The sequence below is a fragment of the Hylobates moloch genome, unplaced genomic scaffold (genome assembly GCF_009828535.3).
Source record: "Hylobates moloch isolate HMO894 unplaced genomic scaffold, HMol_V3 SCAFFOLD_2, whole genome shotgun sequence".
NCBI lineage: Eukaryota > Metazoa > Chordata > Mammalia > Primates > Hylobatidae > Hylobates > Hylobates moloch.
Window position 1 is genome coordinate 59457841 of NW_026652277.1, and position 24439 is coordinate 59482279.

The window sequence follows — 24439 nt, forward strand, 5'->3', positions numbered from 1 at the left end:
ATAACTGAAGTTAGAAATGTGATAATGGTTGTTTTAAAATCTTTACCTCTGCAATTACCTATAAAGCCTTTTAAGACCCTGCAATGATCTGCCTACCCACACCACTTCTTATACCTCTCTGGCCTTGTTTTTTATTACTTTCTCTTAGTCACCTTGCTCTATCCATACTGACCATCCTCTTTTTGTTGTGCTGTCAGCAGCGTCTTCCATGAATGTCCCTTAGATGTCCTCATGTTTTAGTTTCCTCTTCACAAGCACTTTTCTGCTCCTCTCTGCTTTATTTTTCACTTTTCAACATTCTAAATATTGTATTCATTCAAAATACTTAATTATCTTGTTTGTCTCTCTCTACCACTAGAACATATGTGCCATAAAATAGTGTCTGGCATATAGTAGGCACTCAGTAAATATTTGTTGAATGAATAAATATTCACACTTATTGTGATGGTGTACTTTTTAAAAAAATCAGAATCATGCAAACATATTACTCTAATACTTGCTTTCTCCTCTCTTAGTAACTGATGGATATTGTCATTTGATAGTGATTTTAAGTAACTGCAGAATAGTCCATAATAAGTTTGTTTCCAGTTTTTTGTCACGACAAATAGTATTGTAATAAATACCCTTATACATATTTTTAAAATATTTTGCTCCTTTCATTCTTATGAAATAAGTTCCTTCATGTGGGTCAACATATAGTAGTCCCTTTATTTGTGGTTTTGCTTTCCCTATGGTCTGAAAATATTAAATGGAAAATTCCAGAAATAAACAATTCATAAGTTTCATGTTGCATGCCGTTCTGAGTAGTGTGATGAAATTTTGCGCCATCCTTTTCTGTCCCACCTGGGACATGAATCCTCCTTTTGTCTGGTGTATCCACTCAGTGGCCCTCAGTTATCAGATTGACTGTTGAGGTATCACAGTGCTTGTGTTCAAGATACCCTAATTTTACTTAATAATGGCCCCAAAGTGCAAGAGTAGTGTTACTGGCATATTGTTATAATTGTTCTATTGTATTGTTATTGTTGCTTATCTTTCATTGTGTCTAATTTATAAATTAAATTTTATCATGGGTTTCTATGAAAAAACGTATATATTACAGGGTCCAGTACTATCCAAGGTTTCAGGCATCTACCAGGGATCTTGGAATGTATTTATTCATCATGGATAAGGGGGCACTACTGTATTTTTAATTTAGTAGATACTTGCAGAATACTTTCCTAGTACCATCAGCAATACACCAATGTCATTTCCTTGTATTCTTGCCAGCATTATCTAACCTTAATGTTTATACTTTCAAGAGCCTTTAAGAGAAGTCAACAGAAGCTTCTTTTATATGTCATTGTATATTTTTCCATAATATTAAAACCAAAAGGTAATGAAGAATTCTTAATCATAAATTAATTCTATCTAAATTGATTCCTCCACATGCATTATATACTTTTATGTATAGTTTTGAGTGAACGTGGAACATATGTAAAATTTTAAATTATAGAGAAGCCACTTTTTTCCTGAACTACAGCCCATATTTTTATTTGAAAGATTATCAGATTGGGATATTAGAGTTTGGCACACTGTTTTTTAATTATAATTTACATCTGGGAAAATGTACTTCTTTAGCCTTTTGAGATATATTACATTCTGGCTTCATCGCTGGAGTTGGTCTTGACTGGTCTGAGTTGAGATTCTCCATACGTAAGTTATTCCTTGTATAAAAGTGCTTCTTTGGTCAGTCTTTCTAATTTGGAAAATTTGGTTTATAAAAACTGCTGCAGAAAGCTGGGCATGGTGGTACATGCTTGTAGTCCCAGCTACTCAGGAGGCTGAGCCCAGGAGTTCAAATCCAGCCTGGCCAACGTAGTGAGACCCCGTCTCTACAAAAGAAAAAGAGATCAGTGGCCATTATATTAAGGCCACCAGATTTTTTAATACTTATTTAGTAAACATTTATTTATTGAGCATTTACTAAGTGGAAGAGTCCCTGCTCTGGAGTAGTTCCATCTGGTCAAGTTATGGAATCTTCTTAACAGTTAATTGCTTGCTCTCTTAGAACATTATGTTCTTGGCTGTTAGAATCCCTAGCAGATATTTTAAACTTACATTTTTGATATAATTATTTCACCCCCTTCACATCATTTTAGTTTTTTTCCTCTACCTTTTTTTTTTTTTTTTTTTGTAAACTTTTAGGGAGCTAGGTTATAGTATATTTTTCAAACACAACCTATCCCATTCTCGGTTTCACACATTTCATTCCCTGATTATTGCTTTCTATCTTTTCAACTTTACTCCCTCTAGAATTGTACTTTTAATAATCCTGCCAACACCACCGACCAATAAATGTTAAGAACCATTTATGTCATACTACCCTTTCATTGTTCCTTACTCCTTTCTTTCTTCTTATTCTCACATGAACCTCAGTAACTAAATGTGTTGAGAGAAAACAATCTTTATGACTAATTTTACTTGAAATGTGTGACAACAAACCCTTTTATGCTGACCAGTAGCTTTACTAGATTTCCCTAGCCCTTTAATGCTGACCAGTAGTTAAAATGCTGCATTTCCTTAATTTGGTCTTCGATTCATCTAGACCACTGTTTCTTACTTTCTCCCTTATCCTAGGAACTCCAGCACCATCTCTCTTTCACCTTCAATAGGTGACCTTGCATCCTGAGAAAACTGAAAAATCAGAAGAAAACTTGCAAAGACTTTCCCTACACCATCTTATCTGCCCACCAATACCTGCACCTCCTCTTCTTTACCTTTAATGAGAAAATGGAAGCATCAGAAGAAAACTTCCAAAGACTTTGCCTACCCTATCTATCCACCCACCAACATCTACACCCATATACTTCCTACCAGTGACTGGATAAACTTTTTTTTTTTTTTTTTTTTTTTGAGACAGAGCCTCTCACTCTGTCACCCATGCTGGAGAGCAGTGGCATGATCTCAGCTCACTGTAACCTCCACCTCACAGGTTGAAGTGATTCTTCTGCTTCACGCTCCCAAGTACCTGGGATTACAGGCATGGGCCACCATGCCCTACTAATTTTTGTATTTTTGGTAGAAACGAGGTTTCACCATGTTAGCCAGGCTGGTCTCGAACTCCTGACCTCAGGCAATCTGCCTGCCTTGGCCTGCCAAAGTGCTGGGAATAACAGGCGTGAACCACCGTGCCCGGCCTAGATAAACTTTTGGTAACCAGTCCCTTCATTGTGTACCAGATCCTATATGGTTTCTCCTTCTCAACAGCACTGTCCATAGCAATTCCTTTTCTTTCTCCTATTTTTTTCCCTCTCTTGAATCATTCTCATCAGCATACACACTTGTTTCTCCAACCTTAAACACAGAAAACCTTTTGACTTCAACCCTCTTGCCTCAACTTTTTAGCTACAGACCTATTTCTCTGCTTCCCTTTGCGGTAAAGATCCCTGAACCGCCGCTTTCAGTCACCTCCATTTTTTCTTCCATTATCCTGAATCTGTTCCTGACAGGCTGGCTCTCAACTCCCACAACTCACTAAAATTATGCTTTTGTGATTTCCAGTGACTTTCATGTAGCTAAATCCAATGGTTACTTCTCTCCCTCTTTATCTTACTGAACTAATAACATTTGATATACTGTCTTCACTTGGCTTTCATGCCACTACAGGCATTTTTTTTCCTCCTACCTGTCTGGATGTTCCTATGTCCTCTTGCTGGTTCCTCCTCTTCTCCCCTACCTTTTAGCGAAAAGCCTTTTGACTTGTTACATGGTCTTTATCCACTGGTGGTCTTATCCTGCCCCCTAACTTTAAATGTACACCAGTTGATCCCGAATGTTCATCTCTAGCCCAGACTTCTTTTCTAAACTTCAGTATCATATATTCAGCTAGCTGTTCAACATGTCCATTTGAATACCTAATTAGACATCTCACACTTGATGTGTCCAAATATGAACTCCTGATCTTTGCCCACCCCAAACCCACAACTCTTACTGCTCAGGCCAGAAACCTTGAAGTCATCCTTAATTTCTCTCTGTACTCAATCGCTTTGAAAAATCTCGTTACCTTTGCCTGAAAATTAGCTACTCAGGAGGCGGAGGTGGGAGGATCACCTGAGCCTGGGGAGGTCACTGCAGTGAGCTGTGATTGTGCTCCTGTACTCCAGCTTAGGCAACAGTGTGAGACCTTCTCTCAAAATATAGATATATAATCTTTATCACTTATCACCATGGTTCAAACAATTAATTTAATCTCATACCTGCATTAGTCATTTAACTGGTCTCCCTGATTCCATCATTGCTTGTAGTTTATGTAGCACTCTGATCCTCTTCAATTATCTAAATCAAATCATATCACACTTCTGTTCAGAGCCCGACAATGACTTTCCATTTCCCTCTCAGTAAAAGACAGTCTTTAAAATGCTCTGCAAGGCCTTAGGTGATCAAGCCTCCTGATACTGTTCCCTGAAACTCATTTTCTACTGTTCTTAGCCACACTAGCTTACTTGAATATACTGGGTCCAGTTCTAACTTAGAGCTTTTGTACTGGCTCCTTTTGGCTGAAATATTTTATGTCCTTCAGGTGTTCACGTAACTTCATCTCATGAGGGGTACACTGATTACCCTATTTAAAAATCAACCCCCCCCCATTTGTCTCCATACACACATTTTTCATCTCGCTGCTCTTTTCCCCTTTTTTACATTGCACTTACCACCTTTTAACAAACTATAATGTATGCGTTCTATTTGTCTGTATCCACCCTCCCCTAACCAACTAAATGTAAACTTGAAGACAGGGATGTTTTATCCGGTTTACTGGTGAAACTAGAACTGTGCATAGCACATAGCAAGTTACCAGAAAATTTTTGTTGGATCTTTCCCCTACCTTCCTTTGAAACTTCTTGATCTCTTTCTGCTGTTGATATTACTACTCTTTATTGAGAAATGAAATCTTGATGCTACTTTTAGGTTCTCAATTATTTTTGCCTCCCATTCTTTACATCCAGTAAATGAATTAACTTGGTAAGTTAACTTAGACCAGTATCTGGCACATATTAGACCCTCTATATATTAGCTGTATTAGCATTGTCATCATGATTATTATCATCATCACTACCATCACCTTTTATTTAGCTTTGGCAGTCTCTGTGTCTGCCTTCTGTTCCATCCACTTCCTCTCTGAGTGATCACTTCTCACCCAAAATTTTGCATTTGGCTTCTTAAAAGTCTCCCTGTATACATATCTGTGTCCCTCTCTTATCTGTTGTCTTCAGTATTCCTTTTCTGCTCTGGTGTAACTTTTCCAGTTTCACTTTTTTTTTTTTTAAAGACGGAGTCTCACTCTGTTGCCGGGCTGGAGGGCCGTGGCGCAATCTCAGCTCACTGCAACCTCCGCCTCCTGGGTTCAAGCGATTCTCCTACTTCAGCCTTCTGAGTAGCTGGGACTACAGGTGTGCACCACCATACCCAGCTAATTTTTGTATTTTTAGTAGAGATGGGGTTTCACCATGTTGGCCAGAATGGTCTCGATCTCTTGACATCGTGATCTGCCCACCTTGGCCTCCCAAAGTGCTGGGATTACAGGCATGAGCCACCGTGCCCAGCCCACATATTTTTTTAATACATGGGTGGGATGCCTTACTTTCTCCTCAGAAACCCTCAGTGCCTCTTCGTTGATTGCATAGGAAATTCTAAACATTCAGGTCTTCCTCTTATTTCTCCAGGCTCATCTTTCACTGTGGTTCGCTACTCCTCACATACCCCATTCACTTTCATATATCCAAATCTACAGTATTTGTTTAGTCTGGACTGGCTCTCCCCAAGTCCTTAAATTCTCATCTTATAAAGCCTAACTCCCAAATGTCACTTTGTTTCCTGAGCCCTCAATTAGAAATCATCAGTTGAGTTAGTGCCCTCTCCCATTCCACAGTGAAGTTATTTTATTTTATTTATTTATTTTTTTTGAGACGGAGTCTCACTCTGTCACCCAGGCTGGAGTGCAGTGGCGTGATCTCGGCTCACTGCAAGCTCCGTCTCCCAGGTTCACGCCATTCTCCTGCCTAACTTGACCCTTTTTCTCAAAGCCTCTAACCTCCCCCACATACACTAACAAACATGACAGCAGTTCTCCAAGAAGTAAAATGAGATTTAGGCTTATGAGAGAAAGTGAGAGAAAATATAGAAAGTGAGACTGAATTTTTAGTTTTATTTTCTTATGCCTCTGGACGTACTTGAATCTTCCTGGTTTAGTTACTCTTTCCATATGCTCTCTGGGATTTTCTATCAGTTATTAGCACCTCTCCCTATGCCTTTATCTTCAATTTCTACTGTTTTACTAACTCCTACCCACTACCTACAGCTTCAGTCAAGGTAGAGGTACAATCAAGGTAGCTCTATCCTAATGAAACTTTTTCTCAAATTTAGTATTTTGCCTTTCTTTTAATGCTTATAATAATCTCTATGTCTTATTAACTATTTTAAATTAAATCTCAGCTCGGAACCATGTGACCTGCTTCTCCAATAAACTAACTGTGGTGGAGGTAACCAATGGCATCTTAACTGACAAATCCTTCTTTTTTTAAATTTTATTTTTTGTGTCTTTTCATTTCACAAAGCACGCCAAATCCATTTACCTCTTTTCAGTTCTTATTGATGCCCACCACTTTCGTGAGGTTTACCAGTGTTGATCTGGCTGGCCTTCCTTCTCCCATTGGAGTTGCTTTCTCCTGTTTGTCTTCCTCTGATTATGCCTTTCAGAAGCTTCATTTGTTCTTCCTTTACCCCTTAGATATTCTCTCTGTCACACACACATATACATAAACTCTCTCTTTATATATGTATAATATTTATATATTTTATTATATATAGTAAAATAGTAGGTATATGTGTGTATGTATACACACACACACAGTTATACCTTTTTCCTCTGGTTACCTCATTTGTTAGTTTCAGCTACCACCTGCAAACTTATGATGCCTCTTAAATCCTGTATCTGTTGATCCACACTTGCTAATTCTGCTTACTTTTAGAGCTCCATGCCATGTAAAGTTGGGTCATTTTGTAGCCATAACTTGGTATCTCCCCCCAGAAAGTTTCCCTAGGACCTCTGAATTAGTGCCCTACCTACCCTTAGTGAATTCAGAGGGTTAGTAAAATATATCAGATTATCAAAACGCTGGCATTAAAACTTCAAAATTTAGAAACGAGTAAATACTTACCTCTTAGGGTTAAACTCTGAAGTTCCATAATCCAAACTCATATTACTCTTGCCAAAGGGCTACCCCCGACTGACTCTACCAGCCCTGAGAAATTTACATATCTAAGACCCAGCCACACCCTATGACCTACCCAGACCTACCCAAACCTACCACCCCCATCAACATCTAGGACATATGGGCTTAAAATGAAATCCTGCTTTCTGAATTAAAACTCTTACTCTTAAAATTCTCCACTCCCAAATCCCCCCTGCCCCCCGCTTAAATAGCAGTCATAATTAGCTCCTGCTACCAGACAAGCTCAAAATTCCAGCTAAATGAACAACCCATCATGGATAAGCCAAAACTCTAAAACTTCATTTGCTGTTTTGAGTCTCCCCCAAACCATTCCTTTCCCAGGATTTTTCTGTCTGTACAGATATGATACAGATAAAATATTGATTTTGTTATTCCTAATCCTGAAGTAGAGAGACTTAATACACACTTGTAGCCATAGCTGCTTTGATAATATGTTTTTCTGGTGCACGTTTCACCTTTGCTTTCACTCCTCCTCTCCCTCTTATACTTACCTGTTCCACTAAGTCAAAGCTAGACAGAACAACCACACTTCTCCCTCCTTCACTGGGGTCCACGTGGAGAAAACACATAAACAAGGCTCAAATGAGCTGAGTCACACATGCTCAGTTTCTTCTTTCAAACTCACCAGTCAGATATTGCTCCTCCCTTGTGGTGATCCAGGGAGTAAAGGTCACCAGTTACTGTTTTGTTCCTAATACTTAAGCAGGGGTAAAAGCTCGTCCTCTACTGATCTTCAGACTGGAGCTTTCTGGGAGTCCAGCAGAAATTTCCAGGGTTACGATGCAGGCAGTTTCTGTATCTTTAGCTTTTAGATGCATTCTTTCCTAAAATCGGTCTGCTGGAGAAAGTATGGGTATTCTACATACAGGTTTTCCTTCACTGTTGCCCTTTTCAGAAATAAGACTTATCTCTCACCTAGCCTAAGGTAAGTATGTTGCATTACCCCAGGGTGTAAAAACCTGGTGGTGGGCCAAACTTTTCAAGAACCTAGCAGAGAGCTGGTTTGACTGTCATGGGTTATCAGAACTTATTAACGTTAGTGTCACTAAAGTTGGTATACAACCCCCCGCTGCTAAATTTGGCTTAAAAAAAAAAAAAAACAACAAAAAAACGGAGAGGGTTAATTTGAAAGGCAGGAAAGAGAATATCTAGCAAAAGCACAGCACTTAAAAGATGAAGTCAGACTTTTTTGAATGAAAACTAAATATTATTTGGCTTATGAATTTGTGAGGACTGGTTTTACATGTTGTAGGCTCCATGCCTTAACTGACATTGTTTTGACACATATTTAAAATACACATAAAATAATTCAGAATGCTAGATTATGGGTGGAGAATAGTTTTTAAAAAACATCTTTTAGATGACATGCAGACAGAGTTTGAAGATGATTTTCATACCTTTATGAACCAAGAAGGAAAATTTAACAGTTAAAATAGTTTATTAAGATATATTTTTGGACTTTTAAACCTACACTTAGTTTTTTGACTATGAAGGTACTAATGTACTCATTTTAACAAATAGAAACAATGTATAGTTATATAAAGTAAAATTGAAAGTCACCATCTTTCTGCTATCCCTCCTCCTGTTCCACCCTCCAGAGGTAGTCTCTGTTACCCTTTTATTTATAACTTTTATGGTTTTTTTTCTGTATTTATACAAATTGATGCACAAAGAGGGTTCTCTTCTCTCATAAAAGTGATTATTAGTCTTCAGTGTGCCTTTTTTTCTCCTAACAAATGTAAATAGCATTTTCCCAAGTACGTATTTATAATACTTACGGTGGCTATCTAGTGTTCTGTGAATATATACTGTTAATTTATTCCTTCCCATTGATAGATTTACCTTGTTTCCATGTATTGCCATTATAATCAATTTGCAAAGAAAATTTCTGAACCCTTGTTTTTTCACTAGAGATAGACATTTTATAGAATAAGTTGTTAGGATAAGATCAGCAGTTTGTAATTTTTGTTAGGAGGCTTTCAAATTACTTTTTCTAAAATGTAAATATTCATGCCCACAGCAGTACAGGAGAGAATTCAGTTTCTCAAACTTGTGCTGATATCTGATGCCTTTTTAAATTTCGCCAACTTAATGATCAAAAAATGGTACTTTGTCAGTTCAACTTACATATCCTTAATGATTAAAAGCTATGTATCTGTTTATTATTTACCCATTTTAAAATTAGTCTTATATTGTTAATTTGATCTTGATATTGTAAAAATAGTCTCTTTAGAGTGGTTTGAATATGATCTTGATAAAACAATGAATTGAACTAGATGACTTTGAATTTTATGATATCATGGTTTCCTTATGATTAAATGATTATGTGACAACTTCTTCTCCAGGGTAAATTTCAACGTTGTATTTCTGCTTTATTGATCTTTAACAGTTAAGGGAAGAAAGTCGGAGGCTGGCTTTGGCTGCGAAAAGAGAAAAAAGAAAAGAGAAGAGAAGGAAGAAAAAGGAAGAACAAAGAAGAAAACTAGAAGAAATTGAAGCCAAAAATAAAGAGAACTTTGAACTCCAAGCTGCTCAAGAAAAAGAAAAGCTTAAAGTTGAAGGTATTTTCTCTTAACAACCATCCCATTTGTTTTATATTCTAGTTAAAATTATATTTACTTGATTATCAGTCACTCTTGAAAATATGCTTTTAAGTTATTAACCCCTTAACATAGGCCAGGCACAGTGGCTCACGCCCGTAATCCCAGAATTTTGTGGTAGGTCAAGGTGAGAGAGTCATTTGAGTCTAAGAGTTCAAGACCAGCCTTGGCAGCAAAGTGAGACTGTCTCTACAAAAAAAGAAAAAAAAAAAATGTTAATTAGCTGGACACAGTAGCATACTCCTGTAGTCCCAGCTAGCTACTGGAGATGGGGGGGATGCAGAGGGAAGGTGGGAGGATCACTTCAGCCTGGGAGGTTGAGACTGTAGCGAGCCATGATCTGGCACCACTGCACTCCAGCCTGGGTGACAGAGCAAGACCTTGTATCAAAAAAAAGAGAAAAGAAAAGATATATGCTTTTTTTTGTTGTTGACTGAATTCCTCCCTAACTTTATTATGAAAAGTTTCAAAACTACAGACAAGTTGACAGATGATAAAATAAATACCTGAATACATTCCACCTACATTGACAAAATTGTTAAAATTTTACCATATTTGCTTTATTTTTCTCTTTAAGTACTTCTACATATTTTTTTCTGAGCCATCTAAAAAGTAGATTGCAGACATCCTGACATTGCGCCTATAAATCGGTTTTTTTTTTTTTTTTTTTTTTTTTTTTGAGACCGAGTCTTGCTCTGTCGCCCAGCCTGGAGTGCAGTATCATGCTCTCGGTTCACTGCAACCTCCGTTTCCCGGGTTCAAGCTATTCTCCCACCTTAGCCTCCCAAGTAGCTGGGACTACAGACACGTGCCACCATGTCCACCTAATTTTCATATTTTTAGTAGAGATGGGGTTTTGCCATGTTGGCCAGACTAGCCTCTAACTCCTGATCTCAAGTGATCCCCGACGCCTCAGCCACCGAAAGTACTGGGATTACAGGCATGAGCCACCGCGCTGGCCACCTATAAATAATTAAGCCCACATCCCAAGAATGACATTTGCTTACATCATCATAATACCATTTTAGGTATTATAAATGGTAATTTCATAATATCATCTACAATCCAGATCATCGATTTCTCCAAATGAGGGAATTATTTTTAACTAGGTTGTAATCAAAAGGTTATTTGGGATGGAAGTATAGTAATCCTGTCCCTTCATATCCACAGGGGATGGTTTCCAGGACCCTCACGGATACCAAAATTCAGATACTCAAGTCTTTATATAACATGGTGTAATATTTGCATAAAAATTATGCACATTCTCCCATATACTTTAAATCATCTCTATATTACCTCTAATACCTAATATAACGCAAATGCTATGTAAATAGTTGTTATACTGTATTTTTTAAATTTGTATTTGTTTATTGTTTTGTTTTTTGAATACTTTCAATCTAGTGTTGGTTAAATCTATAGATAAAGAGGACTGACTGTATTGTGGGAAGGAACCATTGCCATGAAACCACCAAAAATATGTGCATGCAATGTGTGTATGTGTGTTTGTGTTTTGTTTTGTTTTTTAATTTCCCTTCTCCAGCCTTTTATTTTGAAAATTTTCAAACTACAGAAAATTTTAAGGATTAATATGGTGAACACCTCTATGTCACCTATATTTTTAAAACATTTTGGCACACATGGGATGTGTCTTCTCCTTTTTTGAGTAGTTTGCATGTAAGCTATACACATCAGGTGAAGTCACCCCTAGATACTTGATTATGTATTTTCCCAGAAAGAGGACATATTTTACATAACTGCAACAACATTAAGAAATTTAATAACTATATAATAATACATAATATACAGTACATACTTATATTTTCCAAACTGTCCCCCCAATTTTTTTTTTCTCTGAGAAAAGGATATATATATATATATATATTTTTTTTTTTATTCAAGTAACTGCAAATAGGAAACCAGAGGGAGAGCCCCAGGCTGGAAGAAATCATGGCTACGCCTCCCCAGCAGAACAGGGAGAGGAGGTGGTTCCTACACCCTTTACGGTCGATTCAGGCCCCCTTGCTCACTCTGCTGCAGCATCCTAGGGGCAGGGCCCCACCTTCCTTGGGACTAGGGTAGTCGGTCACCCAGCCTGCCATGCGCCATCCCCTCTTCCCCACGAAGAGTATCTTAGGGGAGGGGATCGTGGGCAGAACAGGAGGCAATGAGGATGAACATTTGGTGCTGGTAGTGGCAGCAGTGACGGATGTCGAAGAATGGAACACTGAACAAAAAATACCACCACTGTCCAGAGGTAGTTTGTGAACAGAGGAAAAATGGAACCAGAACCTTGTGGGGGCAGGGAGGAGCAGGAGGATTGGGAGCAGGCAGGGTGAGCTCCTTGTTATTGGTGCCCCTTCTGAGGAGGGGAAAATGGCCTAGTGGCAGAAGCAAAGTACGGATGCCCCAGCCCACCTCAGGTGGTGGCCACAGGGCTTGTGGGCCTCACCTGGACAATAAGTGACTGCATCTCCATCACCGCAATATGTGCTCAGATCCCAGGCGGAGGGCAAGGGGGCTGGGGCCACAGTGAAGAGGGAGTAAGAGGCTCACACCCCTCCTGCCTTCCTGTAGCCAAAGGGGACTGTCCAACCTAGTGCGGGGACTAGGGGAGGTGGGAAAGGATGAGAAGTGTGAGCCCCACGTAGTGACAAACACAGTTTGGCTGGGGGAATCCTGGGGCCAGCACCCCCTCCATTGGCCACACCTGCTGCCAGGGCAGTGGAGTAGGGCATGCCAGGATGAGATGGGGCTTGAGCCCCTTTTAAGGCCAAGGGAACCCTCCCAGACTACACTGGGAAGCCAGAGGGAACAGTGGAGGAGCAGAGAGGGTGCCCCCAACACCAGAGAGTAGTGTTGCTACTACTAAGAGAGTGGGGATGCAGCATGTGCAGGATGTGGCTAAGTGGGATGTTAGCATTGTCCAGGAGAGTACTTGTGTATGTGTGGGTGGTCGGGGAGAGCTGGGAACTGAGGCCAGGGGGAAACTGCTTCCCACTCAGCCCATGGGGGCTCTGCAGTGGCTGGTGTGCTGTGTAGTGTGGTGGTGAGGGCGCAGGTGGAAGGATGGGGGTGGCGGCCGGAGGCAGTGGTGATGGTGAGCCTGGGAAAGGGGCGGGGGTGGTGGAAGCGGAGCAAAAGCTGTCCAGTCCCAGAAGGAAGCTGCTCCTTCAGTGAGGCACAGGCAGCACACATGGTCACTGCTCCTCCTCCGAGGACTCCTGCGAGATGCCCTCCTCTTCCTCCTTCTCCAGTTTTTTGAGTCTGCCCCTTGGTTTCCTTCCTGGAGTTGTGGTGGTTTTCCGGGTCTTGGCAGCTCCCTTGTTTTTGCTTCCCTTTGGTTGGCCCCAAGGTCTCTTAGGTGTTGGCACTTCACTAGGCTCTTTCTGACTCCCTACCAGTGCTGTCCCGGGACTCACCGGAGGCTGCTTGCAGGGCCTGCCCCAGCCCTGCTTCTCAGTGCTGTCCATTTTCTGCTTGGAGGCCAAGGGCTGGCTGGACTTCAAGCTCGACTCGCTCATCTTCTCTAAGGAGCAGGTGGAAGATTGATGGCTGGAATGGCCTTCTTGGAGCCACGCCAGCACCAGAAATGCCCCCCAAAATATTTTTTATAACTGCCTGCTATTCTTTGAACAGAACGTGAGTACACAGAGTATATCAGTCCTATCCAGCTCGTTACCAATGAATGTGAGAATAACTTACATGGCTAATAGTAGTAGAGTATCTCTCCTGGGTTTTTCTTTTCTTCAAGTGCTTATAGCTAAATACATTCTGGGAACACTTAGAACTTGCTAATTCAGTATTGCTACTTTTACAGATGAGCCTGAAGTCTTGACAGAACCTCCAAGTGCCACAACCACTACTACTATAGGTATATCTGCAACCTGGACAACTTTGGCAGGTTCTCATGGTAAAAGAAATAATACCATAACTACAACCAGTTCAAAGAGGAAAAACAGGAAAAATAAAATTACTCCAGAAAACGTTCAAATTATATTTGATGATCCACTACCAATTTCATACAGTCAGCCAGAGAAGGTGAATGGAGAGTCCAAGAGCAGCAGTACCAGCGAGAGTGGGGACAGTGATAACATGAGGATTTCCAGCTGCAGCGATGAAAGTAGTAACAGCAACAGCAGTCGTAAGAGTGACAATCATTCACCAGCTGTAGTCACTACCACTGTGAGCAGCAAAAAGCAGCCATCAGTTCTTGTTACATTTCCAAAGGAAGAGAGAAAATCTGTTTCTGGCAAGGCTTCAATAAAGTTAGTTCCAATTTTTATTTTCAGTGTTTATAGTGTCATCATGAAATACCGTATTACTGAATTTTTTGGTAAAGAAAGTAAATTCGCAACTTGCAAAATAGGATTTTTCTTTGTGCTAAAGAAGGTACAGTTTCAATTGAATTGAAGAATAAGCTTTGTTTAGATTTTGTACTAATGAGACATCAAATTATTTTTACTATGTAATTTCTTTTTTTTTGGTTGTTAAACTTAGCACATGAAAAATAAGGATTGTGGTTTTGAAGGGATTATTACTGTGATTCAACTCTGCTAAATGTGTACCCTAGATAGTATCTTCTTAAAGTTGGCTCTTTAGGCTGGGTGCAATGGCTCATGCTTATAATAATAGCTCTTTGGTAGGCCAAAGTGGGAGGATTGCTTGGGCCCAGGAGTTCAACACCAGCCTGGACAACATAGGGAGACCCTGTCTCTACAAATAATTTTTTTTTAATTAGCCGATGTGATGGCATGCACCTGTGGTCCCAGCTACTCGGGAGGCTGAGGCAGAATGATCACCTGAACCCGATAGCTCAAGGCTGCAGTGAGCTGTGTGATTGCACTGTCGCTCTCCAGCCTGGGTAACAGAGTGAGACCTGTCTCAAAAAGAAAAAAAAAAAAAGGCTGTCTGTATTATATGCTAAATATGAGGAGAAGTGAAAAATAAGGTCGTCATTTTTTATTTAAAAATAAATTTTAAAAAATTGTGTCGCAGACTACCTTTATCATTTAAAAATTCTACATCTGTTCTATATTTAATGTACTTTCCCTCTTTTTGTTATAGATTGTCAGAAACTATCAATGAAGGGACCAGTAATTCTCTATCTACTTGTACAAAATCTGGTCCATCTCCCCTTTCCTCTCCAAATGGGAAGTTAACAGTAGCAAGTCCTAAGCGTGGGCAAAAGAGGGAAGAAGGATGGAAAGAAGTTGTAAGAAGGTGAGTAATTGTTTTTGTCATTCTTTTTATGTGCTATATATCACAGTCAAGTGTTATTTACCTTATAATTAAATTCCTCCTACTCTTTTAAAGGTTGCAAACAAACTGATGGTTCAAGGCTAAATTTGACCAACAGAGAGAGCCTGTGCCATATTTTAGATGAAAAAAATTACATGTTAATTTGGCCCCTCAAAAGTATTGGAGTTTGCTTTAAGAACTATCTTAGATTGTGTCTTTTTCAGCTTCGTTATCTCAAAGCTTTATATAATACAAAGAAGTATTATAAAAGCTACTTGTAAACATTTGATGAATGAGTAGGTATTGATGTTAAACTGTTGATCTAATCATAGTAACTGTTGTCTTTAAATCATAAGGTAACTTTATTTTAAGGGTTTCAGGATAAAAATACTTTGTTTTGCATGGGATTTTAAAAATAATATGTATCCAAGAGTAGGAATACAATATCCCAGAAACTTAAAAGGAGGTAAGACACCTGAAATCCAGAAAGAATGTTATCCATTGTCACTCTTTGATAACTTATTTTAAAGAACTTTCCAGAAATTTCATAAAAATTTAAACTTTTGGTTATCTAAAACAAAAGCTATAGTGAACCAAACTTAGTAACTGCTGTTAATCCCTAAGTGCAGTATACAGGTTTTTGGCTTATTTCCTCCGTATTTTGGACCAAATCTTGTCCCCGTCATAACTATGTTTATTTCTGTCTCTATTTTCACACACTATACACACATTCTTTCTTTCACTCCTTCACATACACACTCTATTGGATTAATTGAAATCACATCATCAGAATATTCTCTATACAATAATAAGATAATTTGGTTTTTGTATATGCATTTAATACTGTGTTATACAATTTGGAAATGATGATCACTGGCTGATTATCATGCCCTTTAGGGAAAAAAGAGTTGTCGGGTTACTTAGTTGTGTATATAAAGAACAGGGATCATGCCCTTCCTTTTAGAAAATATGACAATTTTTAATACTTAATCAACCATTCTCAGTAAATAATTTGCTTGTTTATTGAACTATACTTGACTGCTTCTCTTTATTGAGAACTCTATACTGTATTTCTTTTAGAAATATTCTTTAATCAGCTTACCAGGAATTCAGGTCTGACACCTGTGGCTCATGCCTGTAATTCCAGCATTTTGGGAGGCCAAGACAAGAGGATCACTTGAGACCATGAGTTCAAGACCAGCCTGGGCAACATAGGAAGGCCCCATCTCTGCTAAAACCAAAATTTAAAAATTAGCTGGGCATGTGGTTCATGCTTGTAATCTCAGCTACTTGGGAAAGGTGGGAGGATTGCTTATGCCCAGGAGTTTGAGGCTGCAGTGAGCTATGATCACACCACTGCATTCCAGCCTGGGTACAGAATGAGACTCTGTCAAAAAAAAAAAAAGAAACTCTATAATCTATATCTGAATGTTTAAAATTAAAATGTAATTTTGCAAGTATTAGATGGATATTGTTTTTTTTTTTGTTTTGAGATGGAGTTTTACTCTTGTTGCCCAGGCTAGAATGCAATGGCGTGATCTCGGCTTGCTGTAACCTCTGCCTCCCAGGTTGAAGTGATTCTCCTGCCTCAGCCTCCCAAGTAGGTGGGATTACAGGTGCATGCCACCATGCCCGGGTAATTTTTTGTATTTTTAGTAGAGATGAGATTTCACCGTGTTGGCCAGGCTGGTCTTGAACTGCTGACCTCAGGTGAACCACCCACCTTGGCTTCCCAAAGTGCTGGGATTACAGGCGTGAGCCACCGTGCCCGGCCTCAGATTTTGCTTTTTATTTTTATTTTTATTTATTTATTTATTTTTATTTATTTTTTTCTTTTGAGACGGAGTCTCGCTCTGTCGCCCAGGCTGGAGTGCAGTGGCGCGATCTCGGCTCACTGCAAGCTCCGTCTCCCGGGTTCACGCCATTCTCCTGCCTCAGCCTCTCTGAGTAGCTGGGACTACAGGCGCCCGCCACCACGCCCTGCTAATTATTTGTATTTTTAGTAGAGACAGGGTTTCACCGTGGTCTCGATCTCCTGACCTCATGATCCTCCCGCCTCAGCCTCCCAAAGTGCTGGGATTACAAGTGTGAGCCACTGTGCCCGGCCAGAGTTTGCTTTTTAAATTCTAGTAGCATTTTCTTTTTCCAGACATTATTAAAGATTTTTAGAAAGTTTTCATATTTGTGGATGGTCATTTTAATGCTGCTATAAGAATACAGGGAAGTAATGAATATTTTTTCTTTTTTCCTGAGAAGGAGTCTCGCTCTGTTGCCCAGGCTGGAGTGCAGTGGTGTAATCTCAGTCCACGGCAACCTCCATCTCCCAGGTTCAAGTGATTCTCCTGCCTCAGCCTCCTGAGTAGCTGGGATTGCAGGCACACACCACCATGCCTGGCTAATTTTTGTATTTTTTTCAGTAGAGACAGGATTTCACTATGTTGGCCAGGCTGGTCTCAAACTCCTGACATAAAGTGATCCACCTGCCTCAGCCTCCCAAAGTGCTGGGATTACAGGCGTGAGCCACCACGCCCAGTCATGAATTTTTAACATCACTCTTTGAGTTATATATATTAGAGAATAAAAAGAAGTGTATGTGTAAAGCACCAAAAGGGGCCCACAAGAAGTCTTTCTTGACTCTTGAGGCTAGATTAGATGCCCAACCAGCATATATACACACACACATATAATATATATATACACACACATATACATGTATATATTATACATATATACATATATGTATATACATATACGTCTATATATACATATATGTATATGTATATATAATACGTGTGTGTACACGCATACTATTGCAACACTCATGACGTGGTGGTTTCATAATTAGCGTGTACATAGTCAATATATGTGGGCAGAAACCCATGTCTATCTTATTTACCATTAGTATTTGCATTAGCACAGCACGTGTCTACGTAGTATGTGCTTTACCGATACAAGTGAAGAATGATAATCAACAAAGCAAACAATCTTTGATAGTGAAATGAGAAGCTATAATAAAGCTTATCTGTCTGTTGCTCCTGATTGCCTTTTCTCTGTTCATCTAGAATAAGGGTAAATAGAAGAGGCTTATTCAACAATATTTTGTATTTATAGAAAAACATTTTAGTAATACTCTTTCCTGTTTTAAAAATTACAATAACTATTGTTAATGATTAATCTTAATTTATATATACAACTTTTGAACAGGTCAAAGAAAGTATCTGTTCCATCAACTGTGATATCCAGAGTGATTGGAAGAGGAGGCTGTAATATCAATGCTATTCGGGAGTTTACTGGTGCACACATAGATATCGATAAACAGAAAGACAAGACTGGAGACCGGATAATCACTATAAGGCAAAACTTTGTCTCTTACATTTTCTTCCTTTATTTTATTGCACTATAGCTTAATGAAATATAGCCATATGAGTTTTCAGTGGAACTTTGTGTTACATAGTATACTTTTTAAAATGGGAATTTTATTAGTGTTTGAGAAGATAAACTTTATAGTTTTCTTTTTTCCTAGTTAATACACTTTCGTGTGAAGTGTTTTAGAGACTTTTATAGGAATTTTGTAGGCATGTGTAGCAAAGGTTTAAATAAATAATTTCTGTACATAAAGCGTTTATATGACATTCTTAAAAACTTGTTCTGAGACTTTAGGGAGAGCATTTCTAACATTTTAAGCAGTGGGTTTTTGTCTTTCTCAAATAACCTTTGAGATTTGTTATTCTGAGATTGTGTCTTTAGAATTTGAGCAGATTTGAATCTGAAGTGAAGATATAACTTATCTTGAATAACTCATCGAATATGTTTATGCCTGAATATTCTTAAAATAAAAGTGATGTTCTAAGAAATCATAAGAATGTAAGAAGCTATATTTAATTACTTTAAAGTAAATTCATGTTCCTTTGAAAAAGAGTTTTATATTTTTTAGATGGCAGATATAAGTTTGTGTGAGGCAGATGCCCCTTTGCGTTATATAGGAAGGCTAATAGTTACATCATACCTCAAAAATAAGAAAGCAAGTAGCCATCTCTTTTTTATTCATTGTCCTCCTTCTGACTGGTTTTCCCCTGGGCAGTTGGGTAGTCACAGCCTATCTTATCTAGAAAAGAGGGAACCAGATACCCTTTATTGGTAATTGCTCCCTGGAGTTTCCATAAATATCAAATATTTTCCTGAAGATCCAGCACTAAGGTTTTATATGGCTATTGTTGGCCCTATCAGGATTCCTGCGTCATTTTAAGACATCTTCTCAGAGGAGTTACAATAATTATCCTACTAATAGACAAACTACTAATGAATTTTTAGTAGACAGAGTCCTCCCAGATACCAAGATTTAAAATAAAATACTGTTGTCTTACTCGGTTGTATTATTTTCCTTGTTTACTTATATTATTTTTAGTGTTGATTAACTGTTTCAATATTTTTAGTATTAAATGTTTCAATAACATTGTGGATTACATAGGCTTTTATGTGCAGTGGTTTTTCTAACTGTAGTGTATTTTACAGTAGGAAAATGGTTTCTTAGTCTAAGGAAACAATAGTGAAATGTATTTTTGAAAAATAAGTCATTTACTATTCCTCTGAAAAATAAAAGTAGTAATTCAGGACAGTTTATTGCTTTATTTGTAGAATACCTCAAGAATGGTAAGAAAATTGCTGCCCAACTTTTGTTATCTGTCCTTTGTTTGTATGTGTGTATGTATATACACACAAAACTGTGTGTGTGTTTGTGTACACACATACATATTAAAAACGCTTTACATACTCAAAAGTAGGGAAAATTCTACCTAATTTTTTTTTCTCAATTTATAGGGGTGGCACTGAATCAACAAGACAAGCAACTCAATTGATTAATGCTTTGATCAAGGATCCAGACAAAGAAATTGATGAACTTATTCCAAAGAATCGTTTGAAAAGCTCCTCAGCAAATTCCAAAATAGGGTCATCAGCACCTACCACCACTGCTGCTAACACTTCCTTAATGGGAATTAAAATGACAACTGTAGCTCTGTCATCAACATCTCAAACTGCCACAGCACTCACTGTGCCTGCAATTTCTTCTGCATCCACTCACAAAACCATTAAGAACCCAGTGAATAATGTGAGGCCTGGTTTTCCAGTTTCTCTTCCATTAGCATATCCTCCTCCACAGTTTGCACATGCTTTGCTTGCTGCTCAGACTTTCCAGCAGATCCGTCCACCAAGGTTGCCCATGACCCACTTTGGAGGTACTTTTCCACCAGCTCAATCTACTTGGGGTCCTTTTCCTGTCAGGCCTTTGAGCCCTGCCAGAGCTACTAACTCGCCTAAGCCTCACATGGTGCCTCGCCATAGCAATCAGAATAGCAGTGGTTCTCAGGTGAATTCAGCAGGTTCTTTAACTTCAAGCCCAACAACTACAACCAGTTCATCAGCTTCAACGGTGCCTGGTACATCTACAAATGGCAGTCCAAGTTCACCTTCTGTCCGAAGGCAGCTTTTTGTCACAGTTGTGAAGACATCCAATGCCACCACAACAACAGTCACAACCACAGCAAGCAACAACAACACTGCACCCACAAATGCCACATATCCTATGCCTACTGCCAAAGAACACTATCCAGTATCATCCCCATCTTCCCCATCACCACCAGCCCAGCCAGGAGGGGTTTCTAGAAACAGCCCTTTGGATTGTGGATCAGCATCTCCAAATAAAGTGGCATCTTCCTCCGAACAGGAAGCAGGTAGTCCACCAGTAGTAGAAACAACAAACACTAGACCTCCAAACAGCAGCAGTTCTTCTGGGAGTTCATCAGCTCATTCTAATCAGCAACAACCTCCGGGATCTGTTTCTCAGGAACCAAGACCACCTCTTCAGCAGTCTCAGGTTCCTCCCCCAGAAGTTAGAATGACTGTTCCTCCTTTAGCAACAAGTTCTGCTCCAGTGGCGGTGCCTTCTACTGCCCCAGTGACTTACCCTATGCCTCAGACACCAATGGGATGCCCCCAGCCTACTCCTAAAATGGAAACCCCTGCTATTAGACCACCCCCTCATGGCACAACTGCCCCTCACAAGAATTCAGCTTCAGTGCAAAATTCATCTGTTGCAGTCCTCAGTGTCAATCACATTAAAAGACCTCACAGTGTTCCCTCTTCTGTCCAGCTACCTTCGACCTTAAGTACACAAAGTGCTTGTCAGAATTCAGTACATCCAGCAAATAAGCCTATTGCTCCCAATTTCAGTGCCCCCTTACCATTTGGGCCCTTTAGCACATTGTTTGAAAACAGCCCTACTTCTGCTCATGCCTTCTGGGGAGGATCTGTTGTTTCATCTCAGTCAACACCAGAATCTATGCTATCAGGAAAATCCTCATATTTGCCAAATTCAGATCCTTTACATCAGTCTGATACTTCCAAAGCTCCAGGTTTTAGACCACCATTACAGAGACCTGCTCCAAGTCCCTCAGGTGAGTTTATATTTTCTGACATTCTGCAGCTGTTCATTTGCACAAGTGATGTGAAAATTCTTGGTCATTTTCTAATATTTTTACTCTGACTGGACGATATAGACAAAGATTGTTGGATTTAGTTAACTCAGATGCTGTTGTTTGTGTTTAGTATGGTGTTATTTTTAAAAATCTTTTTTAAAGCTACAATAGATTTTTATTTAATTTTCCATAAATAAGCCTTCTGATCAGGCAGGGTTTTTTTGTTTGTTTGTTTTTTGAGACAGAGTCTCGCTCTGTCGCCCAGGCTGGAGTGCAGTGGCATGATCTCAGCTCACCGCAACCTCTGCCTCCCAGGTTCAAGTGATTCTCCTGCCTCAGCCTCCCGAGTAGCTGGGATTACAGATGTGCACCACCACGCCTGGCTAATTTTTGTATTTTTAGTAGAGACGGGTTTTCGCCATGTTGGCCAAGCTGGTCTCGAACTCCCAGTCTCAGGTGATTCACCCACCTCGGCCTCCCAAAGTGCTAGGATTACAGGCGTGAGCCACAGCGCCTGGCCTAGGCATGTTTTTCTCTCTCAGAAGTCTCTTATGTTTTAATTTAATAAGGTACTGTCACCAAAAGTTTACATTTATTACAAATACAAAATAACAGATTTTAAAAATTGGGTTTTATTTTGCATTATCTTTTTTATTTCTGAAATAATTTTTAAAATAGAGCTACCCAGTCTGATACGGTAGCCAATAACCACGTGGACCCTGTCTCAAAAAAAAAAAAAAAAAAAATTTTAAAAGAATAAACATGCAACACAAAATTTAATTTCAGTGTTTGTAGAGAAAGCTTTACTGAAACACAGCAATGCCCACTCATTTGCATATTGTGTAAGGCTACTTTTATGCTACAACGACAGAATTGAGTAGCTGGGACAGACACCATGTGACCTGCAAAGCCTAAAATATTTGGTATTTGGCTCTTGGTTGCCAACTCGTTGTCTGTGTTATTGGAAATATGACATTCTGGGACAAAAATTTCCAAGTTTAATGGGAACTCAATGTTATTTTTACCTATTTCTGTAACATGTAAATAAAATTTAATGAACGTGGTCAGTAAATATTTCTTTGCTAGAAGTCAACTGAAATATTTATGTGTACTATGAAAAATAATTTATTTTACATTAAAACAATAGAATCAATATAATTAGATTTTAGATCATTGTGTGCCAGTGCATAGGAAGTGCTTTAAGTTTGATTTTTATAGTAGTTGGAATTTAATACTTTACCTTTCCAAAAATGTGATAATCTAGGTGTGGGGTTCAGAAAGGCTAAAATTAAGATTTAGAGAACAAAAAACTAAATTCTTATTTTTTGAAAAGGTATAGAAGAAAGACCTTCTCTGTAAGAAAGGTAAGGTTTTTAGGGAGTGTATAGTTGATTAGAGCCAAAATTAGCATTGAAGTTTAACTTACAAATCAATTACCTAATTCAGGTCATTTTGAGTTAAAGATACTCCTTTTATTACATAGGAAGTATGTCCTTTTATTTTCTCCTAAACCTTTTTCAGATCCTAATTTTCACTTCTCTCTACTTCTTACTAATTCATTTTGTGTTCCATATTTTTCTTCCTTTAACTTTTCTTATGTAAATAATTTGATCATTTGTATTTTAGACTCAGATCTGTTTTTATAGTTTGTATTTTGAAAAGTTTTTTAAGTCACATAAAGATGTAAGGACAGAATAAGCAGCATAGTAAATAACTTGTGTATTTCCACATTTATTAATACATTCTCTGCTTGTTAACATCTTTTCAAACTCTCTCCCTCACTCCCCTCCCTTCCTCTCCCCTTTTCCTTCTTCCCTCCTCTTTTTTCCTCTCTTTTGCTGCTTCCTTTTCTTCCCCCTCTCTTGTCTTGTCTTACCTGTCTCTCCCCTTCATCCTTGTTTCCTCCTTTTCCGCCTTTTTAGTCTATCTCTATTTTCTTTTCTTCCCCATCTTTTGTCAAATCATGAGAAGATAACTTTCAAACATGATACTTTTCCCCTAAATACTTTGATATGTATCTTCACAATGTTTGCCTTCACAGCTATGCCACTGTTACTGCACCCAATAAAATGAGAATGAATTTGATAGTAACACCCAACATAAAATGCCATTTTCCCAAATATATTCTTTCTGCCTGTGCGTGTCTCTTTTCCTTGCCATTTGATCTAAGACTCAATCAAGATTCACACATTACTTTTGGTTGTTATGTGTCTTTGGTCTCCCTCCGTCTAAAGTATTCTAGTGCCTTCCTCTGTAATTCTTGACATTGACTCTGTTGGCAAGTTTAATTCAGTGATTATGTCAATCCATTATTAGATTCAGATCAAATATTTCAGGAAGGAGCATCATATAGGTGATGTTTTGAACCTCACACTGCATTTTGTCAATGACAGATTGGCTGGATGTGGTGGCTCACACTTGTAATCCCAACACTTTGGGAGACTGAGACAAGAGGTTCATTTGAGGCCAGAAATTTAAGACCCGCCTGGGCAACATTGTGAGAGCTTGCCTCTACAAAAATAAATAAAAAAAGCTAGGTGTGGTGGCATGTACCTGTACTCCCACCTACTTGGGAGGCTGAGGCAGGAGGATCACTTGAGCCCAGTAGATGGAGGCTGGGGTGAGCTATGGGCAACAGAGCAATCTCCTGTCTCCTTAAAAAAAAGAAAAAATGATAAATTGTTCCAGTATTGGCTGTGGAAAGCATGGCCATGTGGTTAATATGTAATTATCATATCTCTTCATTGTAGAATTGTATCTACAGCCCTTTTTTGCCCTGTAGTTTTATACAACTCTTTGGTCCTTAAACCTATTTAAAATCCTACATATATATATTATATATATATATATATATATA

General features: G+C 38.8%; 2 protein-coding genes across 8 annotated transcripts in view; one reads left to right on the forward strand and one right to left on the reverse strand.

Annotated features, from left to right (window-relative positions):
- The window catches only part of ANKRD17 (ankyrin repeat domain 17), a 181859-nt gene that overhangs the window by 145331 nt on the left and 12089 nt on the right, over positions 1-24439 (forward strand). For all 7 annotated transcript variants that reach the window (XM_032150326.2, XM_058433941.1, XM_032150336.2 and 4 more), the window contains 5 exons: positions 9661-9832; positions 13689-14136; positions 14936-15091; positions 18314-18463; positions 19928-21561. In XM_032150326.2, the coding sequence (XP_032006217.1) occupies positions 9661-9832; positions 13689-14136; positions 14936-15091; positions 18314-18463; positions 19928-21561 (2560 nt within the window). The remainder of the gene's footprint in view (positions 1-9660; positions 9833-13688; positions 14137-14935; positions 15092-18313; positions 18464-19927; positions 21562-24439) is intronic.
- On the reverse strand, positions 12860-13672 carry LOC116467053 (high mobility group protein HMG-I/HMG-Y-like). Its single transcript, XM_032150395.2, has one exon. The coding sequence runs from the start codon at positions 13390-13392 to the stop codon at positions 13069-13071; it is 324 nt and encodes a 107-aa protein (XP_032006286.1). The 5' UTR covers positions 13393-13672; the 3' UTR covers positions 12860-13068.